The sequence below is a fragment of the Aethalodelphis obliquidens genome, unplaced genomic scaffold (genome assembly GCF_003676395.1).
Source record: "Aethalodelphis obliquidens isolate GAN/ISIS:26980383/991018 unplaced genomic scaffold, ASM367639v1 scaffold98, whole genome shotgun sequence".
Classification (NCBI taxonomy): Eukaryota; Metazoa; Chordata; class Mammalia; order Artiodactyla; family Delphinidae; genus Aethalodelphis; species Aethalodelphis obliquidens.
In genome coordinates this window covers 15,109-42,151 of record NW_020838042.1, presented here as the reverse complement: position 1 = coordinate 42,151, position 27,043 = coordinate 15,109, and the positions used below count along the sequence as shown (strand labels likewise).

Sequence of the window (27,043 nt, the reverse complement as noted above, 5' to 3'; positions counted from 1 at the left end):
AGTAATTAACACTGTAAATCAACTATACTTCAATAAAAAAATTTTAAAAAAACTTAAAAGGCCTCCAGAAAGCTCTGAGTCCAACGGGGCCTCTTAACTTCTCTTCCTCCAGGTTCAGTGCAGCCACAGTTGTGTGGGAACACTTGCCCTCTGTGCTGAGAGTAGGAGCTACAGCCTTCTCTCTCGCTAAAGATACAGTTGGCCAACAAATATAATTTCGAGCACCTAGTGTATGCCAGACATTGTTCTAGTTGCTGGGCTACAGCATGGCTAATTCCTTTCCCTCAAGGGACTTTTATACTAGTTGGGAGAGATAATCAACAAGCATCAAATAACTAAATCAATCAATCATACCCAATTCTGATCATTGATAGGAAGAAAATAAAATGGAACACAATAAGAAGTAACGAGCACTGGCAACTTAAGGAGGGGACTGAGGCAGGCTGAGTTTTTCAGCGAGGCTGGCTGGTGGGTTCATCAAGCAGGGAGATTGCTGAAGCAGCAGTAACAGTACCCTAAACAGTAGCTTGAATATTGGAAACAGTAAATGATGAAGGGGACAATGAGATAACATTTCCAATATATATTATTGTTGTGGACCAGGTGACCCATCCAGTGTTCTGAATCTGGGCCAAGAAATGTGGACATGCAGAAGAAAATGAGACAGCTTCAGGGTGGAGAGTGAGGACAGGCTTTCCTAGGAGAGAGAGAATAATGGTGGTGCTGGGGTTATACTACCTCTTAACCCTGAAGTTATCCCACATTATCTTAAAAAGGGGTAGATAACAGTTGATAGGTGCTGGGGTTATATTACCTCTTAACCCTGAAGTTATCCCACATTATCTTAAAAAGGGGTAGATAATAGTTGATACATCCAACACTTATCATGTACCAAGCAAACACTTTACATGAATTAGTTCACATAGGAGGATTACCTCACAGAGACTATTGTCCGCGTTGTAGAAATAAAGGAAATCGAGGCACAGGTGGCTTGAGTAACTGTCCTGTGAAAGGCTAAATAATGCCTCCAATGAGGTTCATGTCCTAATCCTCAACACCTGGGAAGATGTTAGCTTACATGGTAAAAGGGACTTTCCAAATGGGAATTAATTTCGAACTTTGTGATGGAGAGATTATTCTAGATTATCTGGATTTGCCCAATGTAATTATAAAGATCCTTATAAGAGTCAGAAAGGAGATGGAAGCAGAGGCAGGAGTGATGTGGCCAGGAGCCAAGGAATGTAAGCAGCTTCTAGAAGCTGGAAGCGGCAAGAAAATATAGTCTCCCCTAGGGCCTCCAGAAGGAATGTCACCTTGATTTTAGCCCAGTGAAACTGACTTCAGACTTCTGGCCTCCAGAACTGTAACATAAATTTATGTTGCCTTAAACCAACTAAATTTGTGGTAATTTGTTTCAGCAGCAATAGGAAACTAATACACTGCCCAAAGCCACGGAGCTACTAGGTGTCAGGGCCAGAATTAAAATCAAGGCAATCTGGTGCCAGAGCAGAGGTTAAAGCACTGTTATAGGGCCTCTCACAGGCAAAATAAAATTACAGGTTGAATGCAAAATAAGCATCACCTAGCTTTTCCTCTTATGCTCAGAATTCCAGGTCTCAGAGAGACAGAGAGAGAGAGAGAGACAGAGAGACAGAGACAGAGAGAGAGAGAGAGAGTAGTGGGATCCTATACCAGCTGGTACACACCAGTCCCCCTTCCTTGCTCCATGTTTTCAGTCATGGACCCAAGAGATCACTAAATAAACCTCCCATTTGAAAGATGAGAAATTTGAGGGCTAAAAGGTTGTGATTTCAAGTTAACCAGATGGTTGGTGAAACAGCTAGTTACACAAGGGTCAGGTGGTGATGTGGAACTACCCACTGATCTCATTGACCGTATGGAGCACGAGCAAAGAGGCTGTGTGGCAAGTGAGAACAAAAGATCCAGGCTTCCTGAAACCTGTGCTGCTCGTTATTCGCTTAGAAACGGTGGGAGAAGAAATGTTAATTGCACATCTACCCAATATAATATCTCTAGAAGAATCCAAAGTTCTCACTGTAGCAACTTTTTAGCCCCTTGTGATTATTATATTCCTAAATATTAGCCACTTTTATAACCTGGTCGCTGCCCCCAGCTCTCTAACACAACACCTACGACAAAGTGGGTGCTCATAAATATTACTTGAATTAAACAATAAGCTTATGATAGCATCCTTAGACTAGTGCTTTTTCCACATTTAAGGTGCACGCGGATCCTTTGTAAGCCTCGTTAAAATGCAGATTCAGAGCCAGAAGGTCTGGTTGGGGCCTGAGATTGGGCATTTTACCAAGTTCCCATATGACGCTGACACTGCTGGTCCATGGTCTATAGTTTTCAACGTCCCTTAAAATGAGACCTCCCTATCCATATACAAAGTAAGCCATACAAAGTTTAGTCATTTAATGAAAGTTTGCAAATATGGCACAGAAATAGATTTTTCCCCTTTTCGGTACCCCTGCCTTCCCAGTAAAGAGAGCAAATTAGACGCCAGGGTTCAATGGAAAAAGTTGGAACAGTGCCGCCAAATACCTGCTCCCTGAGCCGAGCTCTGTCTTCCAGACGCAGGGAAGGGCGTAATGAGAAGACGGAGGGAAGTTTCCGGCAGCTCCCACGGCTCTGCTCCTCCTCCGTTTTCAGCTGTTAAGGAGCATCTGCCCCTTTTGAACCGCCGAAGTCACGGGCTAACACACCCGAGCGCCGCGCCCGCCTCCGCGCCTTTGCCCAGGCGGAGACGGCCGACGCGCGTGCGTGCGCGTTCGGTATAAATAGATTGCAGGCGGCAGCCACTGTACAGAGCCGGGCTACGGGCACCGCGGGCCATGGCGGGCGAGGACCACCAGTGGCAGGGCAGCATCCTCTACAACATGCTCATGAGCGCGAAGCAAACGCACGCGACTCCGGAGGCGCCCGAGGCACGGCCGGGGGGCGCGTGCTGGGGCTGCTCCTGTGGCTCGGAGCCCCCGGTGGGCAGAGAGGGGCTGCCAGGTGAACGGGCAGTGGCGCTCCTGTACCGCTGCTGCTTTTGCGGTGAAGACCACCCGCGGCAGGGCAGCATCCTCTACAACATGCTCACGAGCGCGAAGCAAACGCAGGAGACTGCGGAGGCGCCCGAGGCCCGGCTGGGGGGCGCGTGCTGGGGCTGCTCCTGTGGTTCGGAGCCCCCAGTGGGCAGAGAGGGACTGCCGGGTGGGCGGGCCACGGTGCTCCTGTACCGCTGCTGCTTTTGCGGTGAAGACCACCCGCGGCAGGGCAGCATCCTGTACAGCTTGCTCACCAGCGCAAAGCAGACGCACGTGGCTCCGGAAGCTCCTGAGGCGCGGCCGGGGGGCGCGTGGTGGGACCGCTCCTACTGCGCGCAGAGGCTGGGGGGCAGAGAGGAGCTGCCGCGCGGGCGGGCCTTGGCGCTCCCGTACCGCTGCTGCTTTTGCGGTGAAGACCACCCGCGGCAGGGCGGCATCCTCTGCAACGTGCCCACGAGCGCAAAGCAAACGCACGTGGCTCCAGAGGCACAGCCGGGGGGCCCCTGGTGGGACCCCTCGTGCGGCGCGCAGCGGCGGGTGGCCCTCAAGAGCCCACAGGTGGTCTGCGAGGCAGCCTCGGCAGGCCTGTTGAAGACGCTGCGCTTCGTCAAGTACCTGCCCTGCTTCCAGGTGCTGCCCCTGGACCAGCAGCTGGTGCTGGTGCGCAGCTGCTGGGCGCCGCTACTCCTGCTGGAGCTGGCCCAGGACCGCTTGAACTTTGAGACGGTGGAGACCTCGGAGCCCAGCCTGCTGCAGAAGATCCTCACCACCAGGCGGCGGGAGACCGAGGGCGACGAGCCGCAGCCACATTTGGTACTGCCGCCGGAGGCCGAGCATTTGCCGTTGGCCGCCGAGGTCCAAGCCATCAAGGGCTTCCTCGCCAAGTGCTGGAGCCTGGACATCAGTACCAAGGAGTACGCCTACCTCAAGGGGACCGTGCTCTTTAACCCGGGTAAGGGCGCCGGCCTCGGCTCTGGCTTTTCTCTGCTCCGGCTTTTCTCTTCTACAAGCACTGGGCAGTACCCACCCCTGGCACAGACACTTGAAGAGTTTTCATTGTTAGGGGAGTTTGGGGGGCACAAGTCAGGAATCATGACAAACTCAGCAGAGTTGGGGGAGCTCCAGAAACCATTCCTCGTGGGTGGGGTGCTGCCAGAAACTCAGCCGAGAGGAGGGTTTTTTTTTTTGTTGAGGTTTGTACTTAATCTCTCTACACCTTTCTGTTACTACGGAAAAGTTTGTGCTTTCAGGGACATGGCTATTCCTTCTCAAATCTTTTAAATCCAGTAGTATAGCTTTAAAAAAAAAAGTCTGTGTTCACTGCAAATTTTGCAACGTCTCTTTCTGAAACCCAGCTCTGAAATTTACTAGAACCTTTTGGTTGGAGGAAGTCTATTAAGGCTGGCAAGAGAGGAAATATTTGTTAAGAACCCACAGAGACACCATCCCCTGGGGACACTGTCAGGACACTGGACTTAGTGTTTCATGTGTCTGTCTCTGAATGGTCATTTTAATGGTCCTAAGCAGCTGGACTGTCTCATCATCTAAGTGTAAGTATCAGGTTAGCAAAGGGGTAGGAGAAAGACATGTTAGAGACTGCATGCAGGAGCACTGCATTTTAGAGCCTTTAGACACCTTAGAGACCTCCTAATCAACCCCCTCTGCCCTTCACCCTTTCCTCATCCCATTGGCAGGTTAGGTAGTCTAGTCCCAAGTGACCTTACTCCAAAGTAAATGGCCAGTGAGTTGTGGAGCATGGGTCTCCAGTCTCCTGGGCCCAAGGGGATGTCTGCTGCACCACACTTTCAGGTTGTCTGTTGGGTGGTGGACACTCTGCCCCACACAGTGCAACCGACTCATTGGAGAAAATCTCCCTGGACAGCCCAGCACCTTGTCTCGAGTATGTCCTACTACTAGAGTCATCTTCAACCAGCATCCTTCCAGAAGGGTCACAAGTGGGCAGGAAGTTTCCAGACAGCTTGAGTTGGGAGAGTATTTATCATGCTCCCTCCACATCCTTTTTTCCTGACACCAGGAGTCTCGGGGTCATGTCCTTGCCTCCTGCCTAGCACTTTTGAAGGGGTATAGAGCAGGATTTAGTGGGATAATAATTCATTCAGACCTCACATTTCAGGACTTAAGAGACCTCAGCTCATCCCAGTGATCATGATAGGTTACTTTTTGCTTGTATCATTGTTTTCTAAACCTACCTGTGCACTTGGTGGTGTTGGCAGGGAAGGCGGTCCTTCAAAGTCTTTCCGGGCCCCTCCTCTACAAGTTCTGATTCAGTAGCTCTGGTGGAGGGTCAGCAAATCTGCATCCATAATAAGTGCCTCAGGTGGTTCATTGGGAAGACAGTGTTTTCTCGCTCCTTCAGCTGTGTTATTAGACACCTACCATGTGCTTTGTTCTGTTGGAATAAAAAGGTAAGACAAGGGCTCAGCTTTCAAAAGTTTACGTTCCACTAGTTCCCCTCTTTCCCTCCACCCTGTTTTGCATCTCTTATTCTTGCTCTGCTTTTCTGAATCCTCTCTCAAATAAGTTTAACCAGCTAAGCTGGGTGTGCTTTAAACATAAATATACCTGCATCTGGGAAAAAGTAATGCCTGCTAAGTGTGTGGCCTTTCTTTGCTGTTTATCATTTTGTATCCCCTGATCTTTAAGTTTAAACATTTCCCTCCCGCCTCCCATGGAGTCCATCTATCTGCCTTTTCTCTTTCTTGATTTTACTTTGAAGGCAAGTCTTTTTCTGGTGGGGGGGACACTTTTAGGGGATGATGGGAAAAGAGCAGTGTGGTATGAAAGCAGAGAAAAGTGGAGTTCACAAGATGAAGTTTTAATAAGCCATGAATTTAGACCTGGGGGAGCTTCCGATTTCTGGTGGTTTCACACAAGCCTCTTCTTACCCTCATGAATGGAATCCAAGTGCAATAAAATTGGGTCTCAAGCCTGGATAATGAGCTGTAGGTAGTAGGGGATGGTAATCCGTGGACTGGGGTAATCAGAATTGGAATATGGATTAGAGATGTTGCTGTATTTTTGTTCTCATTTATCAGATTTGATATTTGCCTGTACTAGAAATGACTCGCCTATTGCTATTATTTTTTTTGAAAGAACACTGGCTGGTTCTGTTACTCTGTGACTATTAGCATGATGCTTTTAAAATACTTTTCTGTTGGATTTTGTAGAAAAAGGGAAGGAAAATGATTACAATAATCAACATCATTTACACCTAATGGTAAATTGGTAATTTCTTAATTACAAGTTAAAGAATTTTACAGTAATATTACTATCATGGAGGATGAAAGGACTTTTAAAAGCAGCCTCCTCTTATCACGTTCTTTATAAAACTTAGAGGCATTTAATCTTTCCTGCATTGCATTTCATTCAGTTTTACTTGGATATCACACTGTACTGCAAGAAGGTCATGCAATCTTTATTTGAAAAGTAACTTTTGTACCACGTTGCAATCAATGTTTTCATGTTTACTTTTTTTTTTTTTTTTTGTGGGCCTCTCACTGCTGTGGCCCCTCCCGCCGCAGAGCACAGGCTCCGGACGTGCACGCCCAGCGGCCACAGCTCACGGGCCCAGCTGCTCTGCGGCACGTGGGATCTTCCCGAACCGGGGCACGAACCTGCGTCCCCTGCATCGGCAGGCGGACTCAACCACTGCGCCACCAGGGAAGCCCCCATGTTTACTTTTTAACCCTCTGATGGCTATAAGACAATGCTTTCAAAGACTGCTTTATTTTTTTTTAAAGAACCCTTTGGAATGCTCATTTGAATCACTTTTTTTAAAACCTCCCCAGTACAGAAATCATGGTACAATGAGCTAAGTGGCCAGAGTTATCTCTTAAATTATTATGGGACTGTAGACTAAAATCAGCCTGCAGGCAAATAATTTAAATGAGACTGTCAGCCACAGTTGGTGGCTGTGAAGTTTACCACCATGGGCGGTAATCATTACAGTGGTGGGAAATTCAAGGGAGGATGGTAAAATATTACCTAGCAAAGCCTCTTGCCTTTATACTAAGGCCTGTTTGCCATAGGTAAAAGGTGCACACTTCTTGAAATAATTTTAATTTCTTTGTACGTGCATAGATAGTGAACTGGAGCAATGATTCATTAAACTATATTCTACTGTCATACTGAATTAAGTGTGCATTTGTTGGCTCAGGGCCAGCAGTTTTTAAATGTGAGCATACAAACATAGTGAATATTAAATAAGAATAATTACATGATATTTCCTTCTTGGAAGCGTTGCTCCTGAAACCTTAGAAGTGGTTTGGCACTTTGTCCTTGCTGTTGAAAAGAACTTTTAACCAGGAAGCTTGAGCGTTTTTTTAATTGGGGAAGGGGGCAGAAATTGGATCTGTTTAAAAAGCTAGCAAAGGGCTCAGAGTGAGCTGATTCTAACAAAGAGGTTTTTCTCCCTTTTTCTCCTCCAGACCTACCAGGTCTGCAGTGCGTGAAGTACATCCAGGGACTTCAGTGGGGAACCCAGCGGATACTCCGTGAACACGTCAGGGTGACACACAGGGGGCACCAGGCCAGATTTGCCGAACTGAACAGCACCCTTTTCCTGCTGAGATTCATCAATGCCAATGTCCTGGCCGAACTGTTCTTCAGGCCCATCATCGGCCCAGTCACAATGGATGATATGATGCTAGAGATGCTCTGTGCGAAGTAATGAAGGCACGGGGGCCACACACATGCAGTTCACCATGAAGCACAAATGAGGAGCTGTGGGCAGAAGAGTGTAAAACAGAGTAAAATAAACTTTATTATTTTTACATGCATAGTATTTTTGTATTCAATTAAAGAAAAACTTTAGTTACAAACAATTAGAAAATCCTCTGTTCCATACTGTCTCATTGCAAAGGAAAACTTTTGCCAACAGGTAACACATCTCTGTACATCTTTAAGGAACCAGCAGGGGGACTACACTCATATGCTATTTTCACAAGTTTAGCCACTCTGTCCATTGAACCTGCCAAAATCAAATTTGTAACTTTAACTCATAATGTTAAGGTGTTAACCACTAATTTGATTGCGAAAAGGTTCATCAGGGTTTAAGTAGGGCTTCAAAAAATATTAAAAACCTAGGCAACATAAACAAAAATTGTCTTTGTAGGTTGACTTGGCTCTATCTTCTCCACTCCCATTGGCTGTGTGCAAGACTGTCTTTGTACCAAGTCAAGTGGAAATCTGTGATCAGAGAAGCACCTGAAAGTGAAGTAAGAGATTTTTCAGAGTTTTGGTGTGGGATTTTTCTGTACACAGCAAGTAAAGTTCAACAAGAAACTTACATTCTATAAGGAGGCACTATAGTTCCAGAAAAATCAACATCGTTATAAACCCCCAATTATATCTCACCTTTTAGATACATTATATATGTAACTGTCACATCGAATGAGCACGGTATGAAATATAGTGACTTTATTGTTGGCTCCTGCTGCCCCTTTAAATGCAATCAGTAGAACTAGTTCTTCCTTGTCCCCAGATAAAATTTAGGGCACCTAATGTTTATTCACTGATAGGTAATAAATTGCCCATCAGTGATTAATACATCTAGGTAATCTAGGGTAATAACCATTGCAAGGAGTCTTGAAATTTCTTTTGTGCAAACCCCTTTGGCAGTCTGATGAATTCTATGGACATCTCAGAATCAGTCTCTCAGAATAATGCAGCAAATAAAATACTTAGGATTACAAAGAAAATAAATTATGTCATAGTACTAAAAATGTTAAACTTGGACTTCGCTGATGGCGCAGTGGTTAAGAATCTGCCTGCCAAGGCAGGGGACACGGGTTCGATCCCTGCTCCGTGAAGAACCCACATGCTGTGGAGCAACTAAGCCCGTGCGCCACAACTACTGAGCCCACGTGCCACAACTACTGAAGCCTGTGCGCCTAGAGCCCGTGCTCCACAACAAGAGAAGCCACCACAATGAGAAGCCCACGCACCACAACGAAGAGTAGTCCCCGCTCTCCGCAACTAGAGAAAGCCCACGCGCAGCAACGAAGACCCAACGCAACCAAAAATAAATTTATAAAAAAAAATAGTTAAACTTTCTGCTGTACAGCAGTGACTCAGTTATACATATATTTACATTCTTTATAATATTCCATTATGGTTTATCTCAGGACGTTAAATATAGCTCCCTGTGCTATACAGTAGGACCTTGTTGTCCATCCATTTGATAAATCAATGATACTTCAATTAAAAAAATGTTAAGTTTTAAAAATATTTTGAAATGTGGTATAATAATATACATCTTTATCAACACAAAAACCTATCTGGTGGCAGGTCTAATATCTAAATTTCAAGCCAGTGATCAATAGAATTGAAACTTCAAAATAATCTACGTCTATAATGTGATAAGAAAATATTTGAGATTTCCATTAGTGATTGTGTTGGGGGACCCCAAGATCAACACCCCACTCAGGGATTTGCTAGGTCTCGTGGGCCTCAGCCTATAGTTGTCTTCAGGGCTAAGACTCATTACAGAGATGTGGTAAGGATATACAGCCAGATCATAGGGGAAAAGACACAGGCAGAGTCTGGAGGAATCCATGTGCAGGGTTCCTTTTGCTCTCCCCCTCCCATGGGGGGTCACAAGCACGTTATTCCTCAGCAATAAAAATTCAACAACATGGGTGTGATATTTCTGCCCAGGGAAGCCCTTTGAGACTCAGAATTTAGGGTTTCTATTGAGGGCTGGTCACATGGGCACCTTTTACCTAGTATGTACCAAAATTCCAAACACACAGAAAGGGAACAGGGTCTCAGCATAAATCCCCTTGTTTGCACAAACACTCTAGGCCCAGTGAGCCACTCTTACGAGTTAGTTAGGGAAGGGCGGGAACATTCCCCAAATCGAAGTTCCCAGATGTCAGCCAAGGGTCAACCTTGCAAGCAGGCCATTCTAAGGATAGCAGTCTCACTCTTGGTATGTGAACTCCTCTTCGCAATCCACTCCCTTGGCCCTTAGGCAAGGAGTCTTGACAGAATTATGGTCAGGAGAATATCAGGGTGAGGCCAGCCTGCAGAATTGATTTCAATGGTGCCCTGTACGGGTCCTTCACAAAGCCAGTTAAAACATATCCCATTAGCCACAAAGGTCTATCTTAGAAAGCCAAGTGCCTTCCTCCATAACTTCCTGTATGAGCCTTTTTTTTTTTTTCTTTTTTTTTAACCTGGCCGGAGGTATCAATTCAGGGCCCTGCAGAGCTCTGGCCAGTAAGACGAGACTGACCCGAAGCCTTGCAGGGCTGAGGCAGTGTCAGAATAGTCAGGGCACACATCCAAGAAGTACAATCCCCGAGGGTGCACTGGAAACAAAGAGTTTCCGATGTTCGGGCACTCCACGCAGGACACACATTGGGCAGGCGGCATAGGCTCACAGGGCCCCCAATGTGGCTTCCCACCATGGTTCCTCCTGTCCTCGGGTTCTCAGTCTGGTCCGAGTCATTCAGTTCAGTCCTTGCTTTCAGGCAGACTGCCTGAGGCAGTCTATTCCAAACAGTTCTGCCAGCGACACTGGTTCGTCACCTGCCAAGGGTGAACTACATTTGGAGGTAGTGAGCAGGGACCGCAGGAGCTGGCCAGCCCCCGCTGTCTCACAGGCAGTTATGAGCGATCTGGGCTTGGCTGTCCATCTGAATCCGACGCGCCCCCACAGCAGCTTGCAAGGCAGAATGAAGGAACATTCTTCTATAGCAAGAGCCTAAAGCTTCCAGAAGCAGTGTTGAAAAACAAAGATCATGAATGCCCCAACCCCGCCCCGTGCCTACCCAGGAGCCAAGGGTGTTCTGGTTGTTTTCTCTGTTGTTACAAAATCTGTGAGTCCTATTCACTAATCCTAACTTTACAATTTTTCCTAATCATTTCTTTTTGGCCCAGAACTTTTATCTGCAAGAGGGACACAAGCTTTTTAACAGAATAACGTTTTTAGAACTGAACCAAAAAGACACGTCATATTCAGGAACTGGTCAGGGTGAAATTGAAACTGAGCCCCCCTAAAACCCAGTTTTCCTTACCAAGTTTATGATTAATCTCTCTATCCAAAACTTTATTCCCCTCCTTGTCTCCTCTGACCTCAATCCTGTGCGAACTGAACACTAATCAACCACAGTCAGATGACTAAAAGTGCTGTTGTCAATAACACCATTAATGTACTAAAACTGCTATTATAGATATAATAATGTACAAATTCAGTTTGTTTCTCCAGGGCAAGGTGAGCTCACAGACCCCCAAGCCATGGACCACCTGGCTCCCGAAACCCCGATTCAGAAATGTCACAAGACGATGATTAATCCCAGCCTCTTTGTTCTTCCCCTTGAAAACATGCCTAATTCAAAGACCAAGCTGGAGTGGATCTGAGGCTTGTCTTCCACTCCCTTGCTTGGCACCCTACAAATAAACCCTTACTTTGCTGTAAACACCCGCTGTCAGAGTTTGGCTTTCTGTGCCATGGGCACATGAGCCCTTGCTCGATAACAAAAGTCTGATTTTTCGACATTTGAAAAAAATGGATTAGATAATCCCTCCTTCCCCCATGCCTCCTGTCCTGATCATTTATCTGATGAGCAGCCTAGAAAAGATGAAACCCTCTCTGAAGACTGCTGCACTGAATGATCCAAGGGCCTTCCTAAGGCCTGTGCAGCAGGAGAAAGGTGAGGGAAATAGAGTCAGGCTGTCAGTCCACTGTTGCAAATGGCAGCTAATCTGGGAAAGCAGAACACAACAGCACTCAGGCATCTCCCCTTACCACCCACCCCACACTGGGGTTCCAGAGTCTGATCTGCCAGCTGGGCAGAGGGGTCCCCGGGACCACCCTCCCACAACTTCACCTTTCAGCAGGAGTCACAAGTGAGGACTGCAATCACGCTCTGCATCGGGACTACAGAGCCCATCTGCAACTCCATCTCAAATGGCTCCACTGGAGAACAACCCCCACCCTAGGGCACCTGCAAGTGATCCAGCTGGTCCAGCCAGCATTCAGATGTTTTCAGAGCTAGGGCCCCACAGAGGGGGTGTCCTAAATAAATGTCCGGCAGCTCCAGAGTCTGAGTTCCCTTCACTGAGCCTGTGCCTGCTTTCAGCTGAACACAGCTCAGTGCTGACAGTGAAACAGCCCATAGCAGACAGTATTAGGTTTTAGCTGAAATCGGGTTCAGGCAATTAGGATCTGTGAATTCAGCATATCAAAAATACCAGCAGCTTTTCCTCAGCAGCAGCAAAGCTGAGACACTGTAGGGCCAGACACCTGTGTGCCAAGTCCAAGTGACAAGTCAGGTTTTCCCAAGCACTTTTCACCCTGTCAGACTTAGAGTCCAAATTGACTCAAGCAAAAATAAACACATCAGCGCAGAAAATCATCATACCCTAAGGGGTCAGGAATGATTTTACAAGTGCTCATTAGCAAAATAAAAACTGCTGTCTAAAATTCTAAGTATGTATCTTCATCTGGACACTGGTTCCCTTTTCCCAAAGGCTCCAATACGTAAAATCATAGCAAAAAATCATCAGTTACAGAGACTTCTTTCCAATACTAAGAGTTTCAATTCCGATCTGCCAACCTGTGGCAGAAAGCAAGGGAGCTGTGTTCCATTAACACTTTTTTTTTCCTTTGCTGTTTTCCCTGGTTGGGATGACCCCTCTAGCATTTATGAAATTAAAAGCATATACCATTTTATATTAGTTTTTACCATACATCCAGATGCAATAGCCACAAAACACAAAGCTGTGATTTAAAATTCCTTTTCTTTCTCTTGACAAGTTTACTTAAAGCCCTAGCAGTAAATTCACCATTTACACCCTTCACATCACAGCTGCCCAGAGAACCCAGCTGGAGTGCTGGTTCAGCTGGGTTCTCTGGGAAGGGGGAAGGGGGAGGGGGAGCTGCAGTAGCAGCTATAGGCTGAAGAAAGGGCTAGAGTGGTTCTTCCTCTGGTTTACCTAAAGCCTTGCTCCATCCCTCAGAACAGATTTAGCCTTTTTTTCCCCCCTCCCACTTAGAGGAGAGAGCAACTATAAACTCACTTCTATGCTTGGGCCCTTTCTCCCCCTGCCCAGAGGAGGGACGGAGAAAAACAAGTCATCACCTGGGCTGCAGCTATTTTTTTCCCTCACTTTAGCGTGCATGACCAAAAGCAGCCTGGGGGATGCAGTGAGCAAACTCTAGGGATGGATCTATCATGTTGACATTCCATAGGAAGCTTTTACTTCTGACCACGAACAGCCACTCAGATGCTGCTTCATGCTATGGGTACCTCACTATAGCCACCCAGCTAGCGGGCTTTCGGCATTCCTTGCCTCCCTCTCTTTCTTTCTTTCTCCCCAAATAACACTGTAGCTAAATTTCAGTGAGTTGGAGTCATTCTAGCAAATTCCACCATTGTGTTGGAGGGCGCCAAGACCACCCCACATTCAAATATTCGCTAGATGATCTCACAGCACTTGCATGTAGTTTTCATCACAGCTAAGATGATCTATAGCGATGTAGTGAAGACACACAGTTGAATCAAAAGGGGGGAAAAGACACAAGCAGAGTCGGGTGGAATCCGTAAAGCTTCATTATAATCTCTCTCTCCCATGAGGGGTCATTCAGGGTGCACGCTTCCCCCTTCCCGACCGCCTCATCCCCACCCCACTCCAACAAAAATTAGCAACATGTGTGTAACGTTTTTCCCAGGGAAGCCCATTCCAGACATCGCTGGAGTTTTTGTTAGGGGCTGGTCACATGAACACCCTCTACCTAGCATGTACCAAAATTTCAGATTCCCAGCAGGAAATCAGGAACTCAGCATAAGCCACATTGTTTGCGCAAACAACCTAGGCACAGTCAACCACCTTTATCACTTAGGGAAGGGTAGAAATACTCTTGAAATGGTACTTCCCAGATTTAGCCAAGGGTCGGTGTTGTATGCAGGCCTTTCTAAGGATAGCGCTCTTAAGCTTGCTATGTCAACTCTTTCCTGCACAGACACTGCCAATACTACTGTGTTGTGTTATGTGCATTCATAATTAAAGGAGAAGCTAAATTTCAGTTAGAGTTTAGTAAAAATAACTATAACTATTTTTTCCCAAATTCATTGCACCTCTAATTTCTATCCACTGGCTCCTCCAACAGAGGGGATGTTCATTGATTACTGATTCAGAACCACTGCAAGTTAATAGCTCATTTTTCCCAGACTAAGGCTTTCGCAAGTTAAGTGCCTGCAGTGGGATAGCAGGGGCTTCTATCATCCCCCCACCTCGTAGGTCTAGTCCTCCTTCCTCATCTTGCTAGCTACATTTGCAGATGCCCATGGGGTTGGAAGACATCAAGGAGGAAGAGGTAAAGGGAGAAGAGTTCTCACCTGGATGATGCCCCGCACTCTGTACCTGTCTCTGGCCAGGGCAGATGTTTAGAGGTAACTCCTCTTACGTCGTGGGCACTTGCATAGGTTATTTGGAGAACTTCCTCCACCTTTCTCTCATCCCAGATCTCTTGGGATCTCTCTCCTGTAACTACTTCTATATTCCTTCTAGTCTTGCTTCTCGTTTCCCAGTCCCCAGATCTCTTTGCTTCTCTCCAGGTCCTTCTACTAAGCCTTTTCGCTCCGCTAGGCAACTCTTTTGGGCAGGATATAAGCTAAACCTGTGGAAGCAGCCGTGTGCGCTCCCGCTCTCGCACTCTCTCGCGCGCTGTCTTGCCCCTCCCCCTTTACAAGGGAAAGAGTTTCTGCTTTGGCAAACTTTGAGCGTGTAGGCTGCCCAACCCGGCCACCTGTTCTGTACTCTGCCATTCCGTGTTCTACCTAGCCTGTCTGTTGCCCTTTAGATTTCCAGGTGAGAGTCAGACACCAATCCCTGATATTCCCCAAACTGCAGTGGACACAGACAAACTCTCCAAGTTGTCCCCTTAAAGTCCTTTTGTTGACTTGCCTTGAAATGGGAAGTACCTCCGCCACTCCACCTTTGCCTTGCCCTCAGCACGCAGATGGTGCTCCCAAACATTTCTGTCTCCTTTCCGACTTCCGTACTTTTATACGCTTGATGTGGGTGAGGGATTAACAATCACGTTAACTTTGCAGTTCTTGCATGGTGATTTTAAACCTCATTCAGCATCTTGTTTTCTTTGTGTCTCAACAGAAACTTGCGACGGAATCCTATTTTAACGTCCAGTTATTAATGTGCATTCATTAACGTTCCTTTCCTAAACAGTTGAACTACGATCCGCATGTAAGTCCAATGAGAGTCTTTTCTTGGTACACATGATGATTTCAATCTCTGTCTCAGTTGTATTAAATCTGACCCTCACCTTCTTCTTTTCCATTTTCCTGTTTTAAAATTTTTATAAAATAATAAGGGCAAAGTGCAAGAAACTATTTAAATATTTCACAAACACTCTGATGGGCACACTAAGATGGCAAAACTTTAGAAATGCAAGTGTTGGTTGGCAAGCAGCACTGTCGTGAGAAAGCTCCAAATGTTCTCTCATCAGGTGATGGATGAAAGTCCACATTCAGCACAGGAAAGGTAGTTCTGGGGTTCAAGTGTATACTTCACTGAGGTGCTGATACTATCTGTAACGATTAGTTTGGCTTATAATATTCTTTTAAATTACTAATACCAACAGAGAAGTTGACACCTTAGAATTACTAAGTTAGATTTCCTTCCTTCCTTCCTTCTTTCTTTCTTTCCTCCCTTCCCTTCTTCCTTCCCTCCTTCCTTCCTCCCTTCCCTCCTTCCTTCCTCCCTTCCCTCCCTCCCTCCCTCCCTCCTTCCTTCCTAATAATACTAATCACTAAGAGGTGCAGTGAATAAATGACAGTTTGTCTCTACTGAAAAACAAGAGAACTTTTGGATTAATCTTGTTAGAGAATTTAGATCTGGATGTAAGAGGTCGGTAGAATGATTCAGGTGGGGGGCAAGCGAGAAGGCCTGACAATAGGTAGAAGACGGTCTTTTGATAGAAGCCACAGAACCTGAATGCCTACTTAGAAATTCTGTCCGAGTGGTTGCAGTGATCTCACTCTATTGTTGCCCTCTTTTTCTATCTGGTTGATGGTGTCCCCTGTAGCACTGAAATTTCTTTTCATTTTGACTTAATTTCATCTTGCATTTACATAAGGTATGATGAAACATGGCCACTAAAGTGAAAGTGAGTGAGATATTCCTCTGAAGAGAAATATACCAATAAAGTCATCTACAAATTCTTTAGAATAGTAAACTTAGGCATTGTCACATCAGTTACTAAGTTATGTGTATGGATTTAAGAAGCCACCATTTAGTGTTTTAGAGTAACAATACCAGAGAGTTGGGCAGGCTTGTTCATTTCTTTTTATGGAAGTCTTACTGATCAGTAGTGCTGAATTCAACTCTTTTCTATTCTATTGTTGTCTGTATGAGTAATCGGTGACGTCTAACCCTGAACCTAACGTTTGAAGTCAGAAAATCTCATCAAACCATATGCCCAATTTTAGAGCAGAAGACCAAAAGTTCCGGCAGATATTTTAAGAGTGCTTTAAGTGATTAGAGAAAGATGCAAGATGGTCTACAGAAAACAAAATGTAAAAATAAGTAGAACAGAAATAGGAAGGTAGCAAATAGCAGAGGATGCGGGACAAAATAAGCAGGGAAAGGAGGAAAATAAATTCATAATATAAAATGTCAAATTTACATAAAATAGTCTAAATTATTACATTGTTTTACTCTTAATTCATGGATACAAAAAACCATAGAGTAGAGACTTCCCTGGTGGTCCAGTGGTTAAGAATCTGCCTCCCAATGCAGGGGACGCAGGTTTGATCCCTGGTCAGGGAACTAAGATCCCACATGCCACAGGGCAACTAAGCCCATGCGCTGCAACTCCTGAGCCCACACGCTCTAGAGCCTGCGTGCCACAACTAGAGAGAAGCCCACGAGCCACAACGAAGAGCCCATGCACCACAACAAATAATCCCGCATGTCACAACGAAGATGCCGCATGCCGCAACTAAGACTCGACACAGCCAAATAAATCAATAAACTAATTAATTAAAAAAAACATAGTGTATTTCAAGTAAAAGAACTATTTATTGTACCAAACTCTGTCTTGAGTGCTTTTCAAGGAGTGTATCTTTCAATCCTTACAATAGCTCTACAAGTTAAATCTATACTATCTTCCCAAATGAGTTAAGTCAAGGCTCAGTGATTGGGTATCTTTCCCAGGCCCCCATCACTAGCATAAGGCATGGCTGGAATTTGAAAGTAGTCCTGTATCATGAGCACATCTGAGTTTCTACCACCACACCACACTGTCTCCAACTTAGCTGCAGGAGCTAAATAGAAGTAAGTACATTTGTGACACTTTATAGAATACATCTAATATACCTTATTTTAAAATCCAGGTACCTAAGACTACTTTTGGGTTTTGGCTGTGAGTGGATCTGCTGGTTCCTATGTTGCCATTGTATAGTTACAGTGGACACGTTTTCCAGACCAGAAATTGGGACCCAAGGTATGACAAGGAGAGTTGCAGGTTTGTACACGTTTATATGAAAATTTTTATGAAGATATAAAATGTAAAGTACATTTAATTCTATGTTTAACAAGTCGCCTTACCTGAAAAGAAAAAGTCACGTGAAATATGGTCCACTTGGAAAATACCAAACATATGGTTCTGTAAGACATGCTTCTCTCCTTTATAGCCAAATCTTTTTGATGCTCTCAGGACCAGCCTTTACCCTTACTAATTTAGTCACAATCCTTGTTTAGCTAAGGACTTTGAAGCCATTTCACGCTTCAGTGCAGAAAGGTATTTAATGTTAGGATTCTGACATTTAAAAACACACGTAGAGGTTTTAATAATGTTGATGTAATTACAATGCTTTAAGTGGTTCTTTCTTTCTTACCTCCATGACACAATTGTAATGAGTCCAATGCTACTATTATCATTGCTTTTTAAATTATAAACAAGGGAATTGCCAATGTGGAAAATGAATCCTAATTCAAATTAGGCATAATGTGTAGAATATAAAATACAAGAAAACTGGCTTCCTTGGCTTCCTTTCTTCCTGCTACAAGATAAAATAATTACTTTTAATTAGCCCCCAAACCACTCACATCAATACATATATCTGGTTAAATACTAGAAATTATTTACTTGGGCATCTTATACAGGACAACACTTAAACAGTGGATGAATGATAGATAAATCCTTCTAATCAGTTGGATGACTGATTGAATCTGTGGTTCCATAATTAGAGAATGGTATTTCTCACTGTCCATACCCAAAATACCAAAATGAACCTAAATCCACTGGTTTGTAGACAGTTTCACTATTTAGTTTTACAATTATTAACACAGTATTATGGGGTCTGTAGGCAGACTGCAGATATGTATACTTATATGAATTGGAGGAGGTGAGGCATATTCTTTTTGCTTCACCACAATTCATACTACTACTTATTATCTTATATATATTCTATTTTACTCACGTGGGTTATCTTCTGGGCTTCTAGGATTTTAAGAATTACTACTCGTGAGTGTGAGGATGACAGAAAACATATACATGTTATATTAGCCATTACATTAAAAACAACCCTTGGACACCTAAATTAGATTAATCATATATGTGAGCGTGCCAGTTAATCACTTTTTGACACTTAACCCCAAATTCTTTGCCTTGGTCTGTGATATCACAGGCACACCCTATAAACATTTCTCTTTTGCCAGTGGCACAATGTTGATTTCAACAATAGAAAAAACTTCAGGGACGCTGCCACGCAATAGCAGCAGGAAGACACTTTCCTTCCAGCTCTGGTCCTCCTTTCTTATTATTCAGCATGGGAGCCTAGTGACTCTCGTGGATCAGCTCCAGTCAGCTTCACTCTCCAGCCACACCCTCCCCACTCAGTGGCCCACCAGCTGTGATCTGTGCCCTCTGGCAAGTTTCTCTGGCGGTGGAGGATGCCTGCTCCTGCCCTCTTTGAAGACGTCTGAACCTCAGTCTTAGGAGGACCCTCTGCTAAGTTACTGTTCTTACATTGTCAACTCTCCTCACCCTAGATACTGTAATTATTTGTTTTAAAACTTGCTATCCCTAGACCCCTTCAAGTCTTCTTTTACCCCATTTAGTGTTTAACTACCTTTTATTCGTTATTAATTCTTTATGTTAATCTTCTCTATTCAAATTACTGGTGCTATTTCTTTTCCTCCCTATATCCAGACATACATAATGAGCAACTAAAGTCTAGAAAATTTTATTCTAGATAAGATGCACCAAAAATTGTTATAGGCAAGTTAACAGAGTGTTCTAGGAAATATAAATTGAAGCATGATCTATTGTATACCAAGTTTAAATTCTGTGTGCATAAATGGAGGCCTACTTCTTTATGTTATTTTATATCAATAAACTTTAATGAATACTAAAAGGCTGACTTTCTCATAAGAAGAAAGCTGAAAACCAGGACCATGAATTTTCAGCCTAAGATATCTGAAGTTATGCTGAATAATGACTTGAAGAAAAGCCAGTCTCCAAAGATGCACACAAGGTACACAGAAAACCATGTAGGTGGGGCCTTTCCCTCAGTCACCATCTCATACACATGCCAACAAAATGCCAGGAAGTTATAACTGGGTGGACTGGGTGTCCTTTGTTCTCAAAACATTTTTCTTCTCTTTGTATGTAGGTAAGGATGTGCAGATCAATAAGCATTTTGATTTCAGCATGCAATTACATTCTCTTTGCTTGAGTTCCTCTGAGTTATGCACAAGGCTTCCTCCTCTGATGCCACTGTGTATTTGTTTTTCTGCTCTGATTTCAATGTATGCTGATGGCAAGTTAAATTATGAAAAACCTTACTCTTTAATTCCATCAAGATGTGGACATCGGGCTTCCCTGTTGGCGCAGTGGTTGAGAGTCTGCCTGCCGATGCAGGGGACACGGGTTCGTGCCCCGGTCTGGGAGAATCCCACATGCCGCGGAGCGGCTGGGCCTGTGAGCCACGGCCGCTGAGCCTGCGCGTCCGGAGCCTGTGCTCCGCAACGGGAGAGGCCACAACACTGAGAGGCCCGCATACCGCAAAAAAAAAAAAAAAAAAAAAAATGTGGATATCAAAGAAAGGTAAAGATACAAATTAGACAGTACTAGGAAACTTGAACCTAGTTCAAGAAATAAATAGAAATAAATCATTTTCCCTTACACTTTCCTTATTCTTCCCTGTGCCATGCACCTCCAATTTGTATCAATGATTTTACTCTAGCCAAAGGCAAAATAGAGCAGAAAGTTGAATAATTCTGAAAAAGTATATTAAAAAGTTTGACTATTTGTTTGAAAATATTTAATTTTCTCACACCCATTTTTGTTTCACCAGTAAATGCCCTTTGTTAACTGAACTGGCAAATCTGTGAAAGACACAAACCTTAGTGCTAGGCCATTTAGATTGAATAATTTTGACCAGGTTGTGTTCATGGCATTTTTACCATCATCAGTTCCTTCTTAATAGAGGACATGTATTTACTTAACAAACACTTACTTAGCATGTATATGCCAGACATCAGTATTATCAAGGCTAGATTATTTGCCCAAATCTGAGGAGGCAAAATCCTATGAGAGGCCTTTCATTGGTTAATACCTCTTTCCTTCAAAATACAGATATGCAAAAGGTTAAGTGAAAGTTCTCTCTTTCCTAGAGGCACCCTGCACTGCTCCCCACATTATTCCAGAGGTATTCATTTCAGTTAACTAATTAAAATATAAATTAGAGGACTTTCAGTAGTTTTTAGACACTTAAGGAATGGCAAGGCTTTAAGGTCTCTTCTCTTACCATGCAAATGTACAAGTCACCAATTCAGCTCATCAGAAAAAACTTGGCCTCATCTTTGGGATATCTAAACCCACTTATAAAAAAACAAGTCAAGAGTCTCATGCTCTGTCTACTGAGCTAGCCAGGCTACTGTCCATCGACAGATGAATGGAAAAAGAAATACATACAATGGAATATTACTCAGTTTTAAAAAAGAAGGAAATCCTGCCATTTGTGACATTGTGGATAAACCTGGAGGACGTTATTGTAAATGAAATAAGCCAGTCGTGGAAGGGCAAATACTGCAGGATTCCACTTATATGAGGTATCCAATACAGTCGAATTCATAAGAGCAGGGTAGAACAGTGGTTACCAGGAGCTGTCAGGGAGGAGGAAATAGGGAGTTGTTATTTAATTGGTATAAAGTTTCAGTTACACAAGGTGAATTAGTTCTAGAGGTCTGCTCTACTGCATAGTGCTTATAGTCAGTAATACTATACTGTGCACTTAGACATGTGTTGAGGATAGATCTTATATTAAATGTTCTTACCACAAAAACAAACAAACCAAAAAACCCAAAGGGACACAAGGAACCTTTTGGAGGTGATGGATATGTCTACTATTACCTTGATGTTGGTGATGGTTTCACATGTATATGCATATGTCAAAAGTCACCAAACTGTGTACGTTAAATATGTGCAGTTTTCTGGTATATAAAAAAAAAAAAACCTAAACAAGTCAAAACACAAATCAACAAACATTTCTGGCCACGTGCCACTTGTTGCAGTTGAGTTCATTTAAATATTTTAAAAGGTCTAACACTTTTCTAAAGAACTCTCCTAGTTTCTGAGTCTCTTCTCACTTTGTGTCTGTCTTCTCAAAGTTCCATCTGATAGTTAAAATTCTGTCTACTTTTCAAAGCCATTTCAAATAATTCTTTCTCCAGGGAACTGTTTTATCTATCAAACCAAGATAATTTCTTCTCCTCCACTATACTTCCTAACTTGTTTTCTTAACTTTTATAACATCAAAGGGTACCGTAAGAATGAACGACCACCTTTCTCTGATGTTTTGTTCTGTTTAGTTTTCACTAATGTATTAGGAACACATCATATGCTTTTTTTTTTTTAAATATTCATTCTTTCTCAGATTCTTTTCCCATTTAGGTTATCAGAGAATATTGAGTAGAGTTCCCTGTGCTATATAGTAGTAGGTCCCTGTTGCTTATCTATTTTATATAGACTAGCGAGTGTATGTTAATCCCAAGCTCCTAATTTACCCCCCACCATATTTCCCCTTTGGTAACCATACGTTTGTTTTTGAAATCTGTGAGTCTGTTTCTGTTCTGTAAATAAGTTGACTGTGGAATCTAATTTTAAAAAGTGATATAAATGAACTTATTTACAAGACATCCTATGGTTTTAATTAATGAGGAGGCCTGGAAAATATAATTTCTCTATTAAATTCCTCCAATAATGAGGCCAAAACGAACTTTATCATTGGAACATCATAAAAGGAAAGTGAGAAACCTCAGAGATTTTCATGCAGAACTGCACCCTGCCTCCATGCTATGTTGGGAGCACCCATCTCAGGAATCCTTCCCTACTTAGAATGTGGAGAGGTTTGATGGGGTTGCAGAGCAAGGACTCCTTCCCCTTCTTCGTGGTGGGCAATCTCCTCCCCTTCTGAACAGTGGCAGCTGCCAGGCACCCCAGTGGACATCTCTTCCCAAACCTTTTCAGAGCCCTGAGGGCAGGCAGCAGCTGAAGGCAGTCAGGGGTGGGGAATCTTTCCTCCCCTTGGACAGGGACTGCTAGCTGCAGTGCTGCAATTTCCCTGGTGTCTAGAGTTTCCCCGGATGTCCCTCTCCAAGTCCCAGAAGACATCTTGGCAACATGGGGCGTTTCCCTCAGCTCCAGGTGACCCTGCGGTAACTGCCCCCCGCCCCCAATCCCCATGGAACCTCAGTGCCTGAGAGAGGCTCTCCACCTCCCAGGTCTACTTTCTTTCATTTTATTTTCTCCAAGTGTGGGGATTTACATCAAGTAAGAGTTAAACTAACTAACAGAGAACAGAAGGAAACTTTTAGCCGGTTATGACATTGACACAGGGGAGAGGAGGAGGAATTAAGTAAATTACGATTTAATAAGAGTTCTTCTGCCAAAAAAAATTACGGTTGGACCAGAAATGTGTTGGATTTGGTAGGCCAGCATCAATTTCCTCTCCCTAAAAGCACCCAACAGTTTTTTGAGGAATTACTTCTTTATTGAATGCAGTCTCATGGGCTGTGAACAATGGCTCTGTCCTCCCCCAACTAAGGGGTGTGGGCACATGACCCAATCCAAACCAGTGTAAATCTTCGGCAGAGAAATAAAGATCAACAGTGGTTGTAATTTCATTCCTCCCTGGTGTGGGAGATGTGGGCAAGGATGTTCTGACTGTCCCAACTGCTGATTTCCATTTGGGGCCTTAAAGACAGCCTTGGTTCTGGCCCATTTGAAAACCTAGCCCCTGATAGTTTTCCACATAAACTCTGCTTAACATCAGCAAAATGGGATTATTTTTGTTGCTTAAAACCAAAGAAACTTCATTATATAATGGTGTAACTCAGAAAAATAAGCTACAGAATGAACACTGATGTCTCAAGTATATTAAGCCCTTATTACCTGGTCCGTGGCTTGCCTGACAATGTAACAAGATTAAGCACCAAATATGTCAACGTTGAGTATATAAGGGAATCTGCTTGTTTTTGTACACTCCACAGAAAAAAAATCTGTAGCATTTGAAAATATTTTGTTCACTTCAAAGAGATCTGACAAACAGTGCTTTGGAATGGTTCTAAACCTCAGGCATAAACAAACTAAATGATGAAAACACGAATTCCTCCTCTTCCCTTTTAGATAAGATTGCTTGCAGTAATAAACACTAGCATCGCCAGGGATATAGTCAACTGTACACTGTCTGAATGGAAGGCCAGAACAATTTGTTCCATATAAAATTTACACCATTAGTTGGAAAATTTATAGTACTTGGAAAAGATAATTTCCTTTAAAACATTTATAGGTGAGAAAAATATATAAGCTAAAAATTTTGGAACAGATTCCCTTATTAATGTATTTTATCATGTAGAAGTTTGAATGCCAGTGTGCTTTTCGATACATAGCCCAAGTGCTTTATGACTGAAGTTTCTTTGCTGTTTCAAGAAAGGTAAGGGCCTAAATGAGCAAAATAAGTAAATAAACGAACCATGTTGAGAATATGGTAACACCACAACATAAGCCCATACAATGAAAATCAACTATAGTAAATATTACTGTTAAAGATTCCTGAGGATTCTTAAAAATCTCCTCTTTGGAGATCATCATGGTATTGCCTGTTACTATAGTGAGTCCAGCACTACCAGCACTAGTCTGTCCTGCACTATTGGACTAGATTGCTCTTTCTTAGGTGAGCTCCAACTTAAACCATTTCCCCATGCTTCAGGTTCATGTTTCAAAGAAAAAAAAAAGCTTTTATAAAATACTAGAACCACACCCATTGAGGTAAGAAGCTCCAACTGTCACAGCTACTGGGAACAGAGACCGAGAAAGAAGATTCAACTCTCCCATCTCATGCTAACTCCCAGGCTTAAGATAGTTAGAATTTTCTACACATTGAAATTTTGGCAAACTGACTTCTCAGAAGTCTCATATGTGGGGCTTCCCTGGTGGCGCAGCGGTTGAGAGTCCGCCTGCCAATGCAGGGGACGCGGGTTTGTGCCCCGGTCCAGGAGGATCCCACATGCCGCGGAGTGGCTAGGCCCGTGAGCCATGGCCGCTGAGCCTGCGCGTCCGGAGCCTGTGCTCCGCAACGGGAGAGGCCACAACAGTGAGAGGCCCATGTACCGCAAAAAAAAAAAAAAAAGTCTCATATGTTGTTAATAGGACTCCACTCTACACTAGTAAATTATCCTCATGGCAGACCTTAAGTCAACTGCAGCCTGCTTTAGTCGTACCTCACTTTTGTTTACAACTCCATCTTGTGGTTTACCCTATTAGCTGGTAATGAGCTGGTAATTTGCCATCCAAAGTTAGTTGATTAAACAATAATACATACCAGTGTAGATCATGTGCAAGGTTCTTAACAGACTTTATCAAATTTAAACCTGAAAGGTGGGTATTATTATCTCCATTGTATAGACTTAAAAAAAAAAAGGAAGGTTCAAACAACAATAACAAAAGTAAATGAAAAAAAAACAAACCAAACAAAAACAAACATGCAGATACAGAGAACAGAGTAGTAGTTACCAGAGGGGAAGGGGTGGGAGGGGGAGGTGCAAAATGGGTAAAAGCGATCAACTGTATGGTGCTGGATGAAAACTTAAATTTTTGGTGGTGAGCATGCTGTAGTGTATACGAAAGTAGAAATATAATGTTGTACACATGGAACTTATAAACCAATGTTACCTCAATTAAAACAACAAAAAGGAAAGGAAGGCTCAGAGGAACCTGTCTGAGGTCACACAGACAGTAAGAGAACAAGATCTTATGCACATGTAGACTCCAAAACTGTTCTTTATCCTTTACCATGTTACCCATGTACAAACAACCATCAGTAATTTCATTTTAGAGCTGGGAGTCTATTCAGATGCAGTAAAGTGTAATAGATAATAGAATAAACTTTAGAACCAACTTAGGCCTTATTCCTATGTTAGCCTCTTACTTGAGGGTGACCCTGGGAAAGTAAGGTAACCTCACTTCTCTGTGACTCAGTTTCCTCATCTGCAAAATGGGGATAATAACAGAAATTACCTTATAGAGGTGTTGTAAAGATCAAATGTGTAAATGCACAGAAAGTTTTTGGAGGTGTTTGGCACACAAGTGCTCCATTGCTTTATAAATGTTAGGTATTAATACTCCATATGTGACTGCTGGGGACATGATTTCCCCTTGTCAGTTTTGCTCAAGTCTAGGATTCTGGGGGCACTGCTTTCAAACTGTATGGTGTGGCTTCCTTGAGACCTCTTACTGATCAGGTAGTATTAATTATGTGGCCAACATCAAATTAGGCAGATGCAGGATAAAAAGCAGCATAAGACAGTTTCACTCTGCATAAAGAATTTCTAGCTGGAGTCAAGTTACAAAAGAAAAAGGCAAGCTAAATAGCTGAAGCTAAATGGGTGACTGGCTGCCCACAAGGAGGCCTAGCACAATGGAAGTAACTGCTTGGTTTCGTCTTGTCCAGCCCCTGGCCCTCTTCATTGTAGGCCTAGAAATCCAAGTTCCTTGGTGCCTCTTCTAGTTATCTATCCCCACCTAAAAATATCACCCCAGAACTTCGTGGCTTCAACCAGCAGTAGTCATTTACTATCTCTCACAGTTTCTGGGCTCTGGGAATTGGGAGACAGTTCAGTTGGGTGGTTCTGTCTCAGTGTTTCTCACATGTTTGCAGTCAGTTGGTGGCTGAAACAGGAACAAGAGGTTGGATCTGGAGTAACAGGAGGCATTTCACTCTCTTCATATAGTCTCAGGCTCTCTCCATGTGGTCTCTCCAGCCTGGTAGCCTCAGGGTAGCCAAACTTCTTACTTTTTTTGTTCAGTTTCTCACTGCTTATAGAAGTTTTATTTACACTACACTATAGCCAAATACATGTGCAATAGCATGATGTATAAAAAATACAATGTATATACCTTAATTAAAATATAATGCTGTTGGAAAAATAGCATGAATAGACTTGATGATGCAAGGTTGCCACAAACGTTCAATATTTTTACAACTTTTTTTGCCAAATATATTTGTAAAAAACACAATATCTGTGAAGTACAGTAAAGCAAAACACAATAAAATGAAGTATGCCTGTATCAAATTTTTTGATGCTCGATTAGTTCTAAACTCAAAATGTCTGTGTGTGTGTGTGTGTGTGTGTGTGTGTGTGTGTGTGTGTGTGTGTGTATGTATGCATGCAGGCGTCCATGGAGACAGGGTAGAGATAGTGGGGTGGTTGATAAACCTAAAACCAAACTTTATAGTAGTCCAACTGCTAATTAATTAAAAAATTCAACCACAAGCAGACCTCTTACTTGATGTTCAGGGATCTGAAGTGTGACTGTCCCAGGCAAAATAGGCAGAAGCTCTCCCCAGACACCAAAGTCACTTCTACTGCATTCTCTTTGTCAAGGCAGTGACAAAAGTCTGCCCAGCTTCAACTGGAGAGTACACAGGCCC

The 27,043-nt window shown here is 43.4% G+C and overlaps 1 protein-coding gene across 1 annotated transcript; it reads left to right on the top strand.

Annotated features, from left to right (window-relative positions):
* Positions 1-2,858: 2,858 nt before the first annotated feature.
* Positions 2,859-7,749, top strand: NR0B1 (nuclear receptor subfamily 0 group B member 1). Its single transcript, XM_027096093.1, has 2 exons — positions 2,859-4,011; positions 7,508-7,749. Exons 1-2 carry the CDS (start codon positions 2,859-2,861, stop codon positions 7,747-7,749), a joined length of 1,395 nt encoding a protein of 464 aa, XP_026951894.1.
* The last annotated feature ends 19,294 nt before the right edge of the window (positions 7,750-27,043 follow it).

What these genes read in the sequence shown, in the direction of transcription:
- NR0B1 (XM_027096093.1), top strand. Translation starts at nt 2,859, where the DNA reads ATGGCGGGCGAGGACCACCAGTGGCAGGGCAGCATCCTCTACAACATG. An exon ending in GACCGTGCTCTTTAACCCGG is followed by an intron (nt 4,012 to 7,507) that starts GTAAGGGCGCCG and finishes TTTCTCCTCCAG; the next exon opens with ACCTACCAGGTCTGCAGTGC.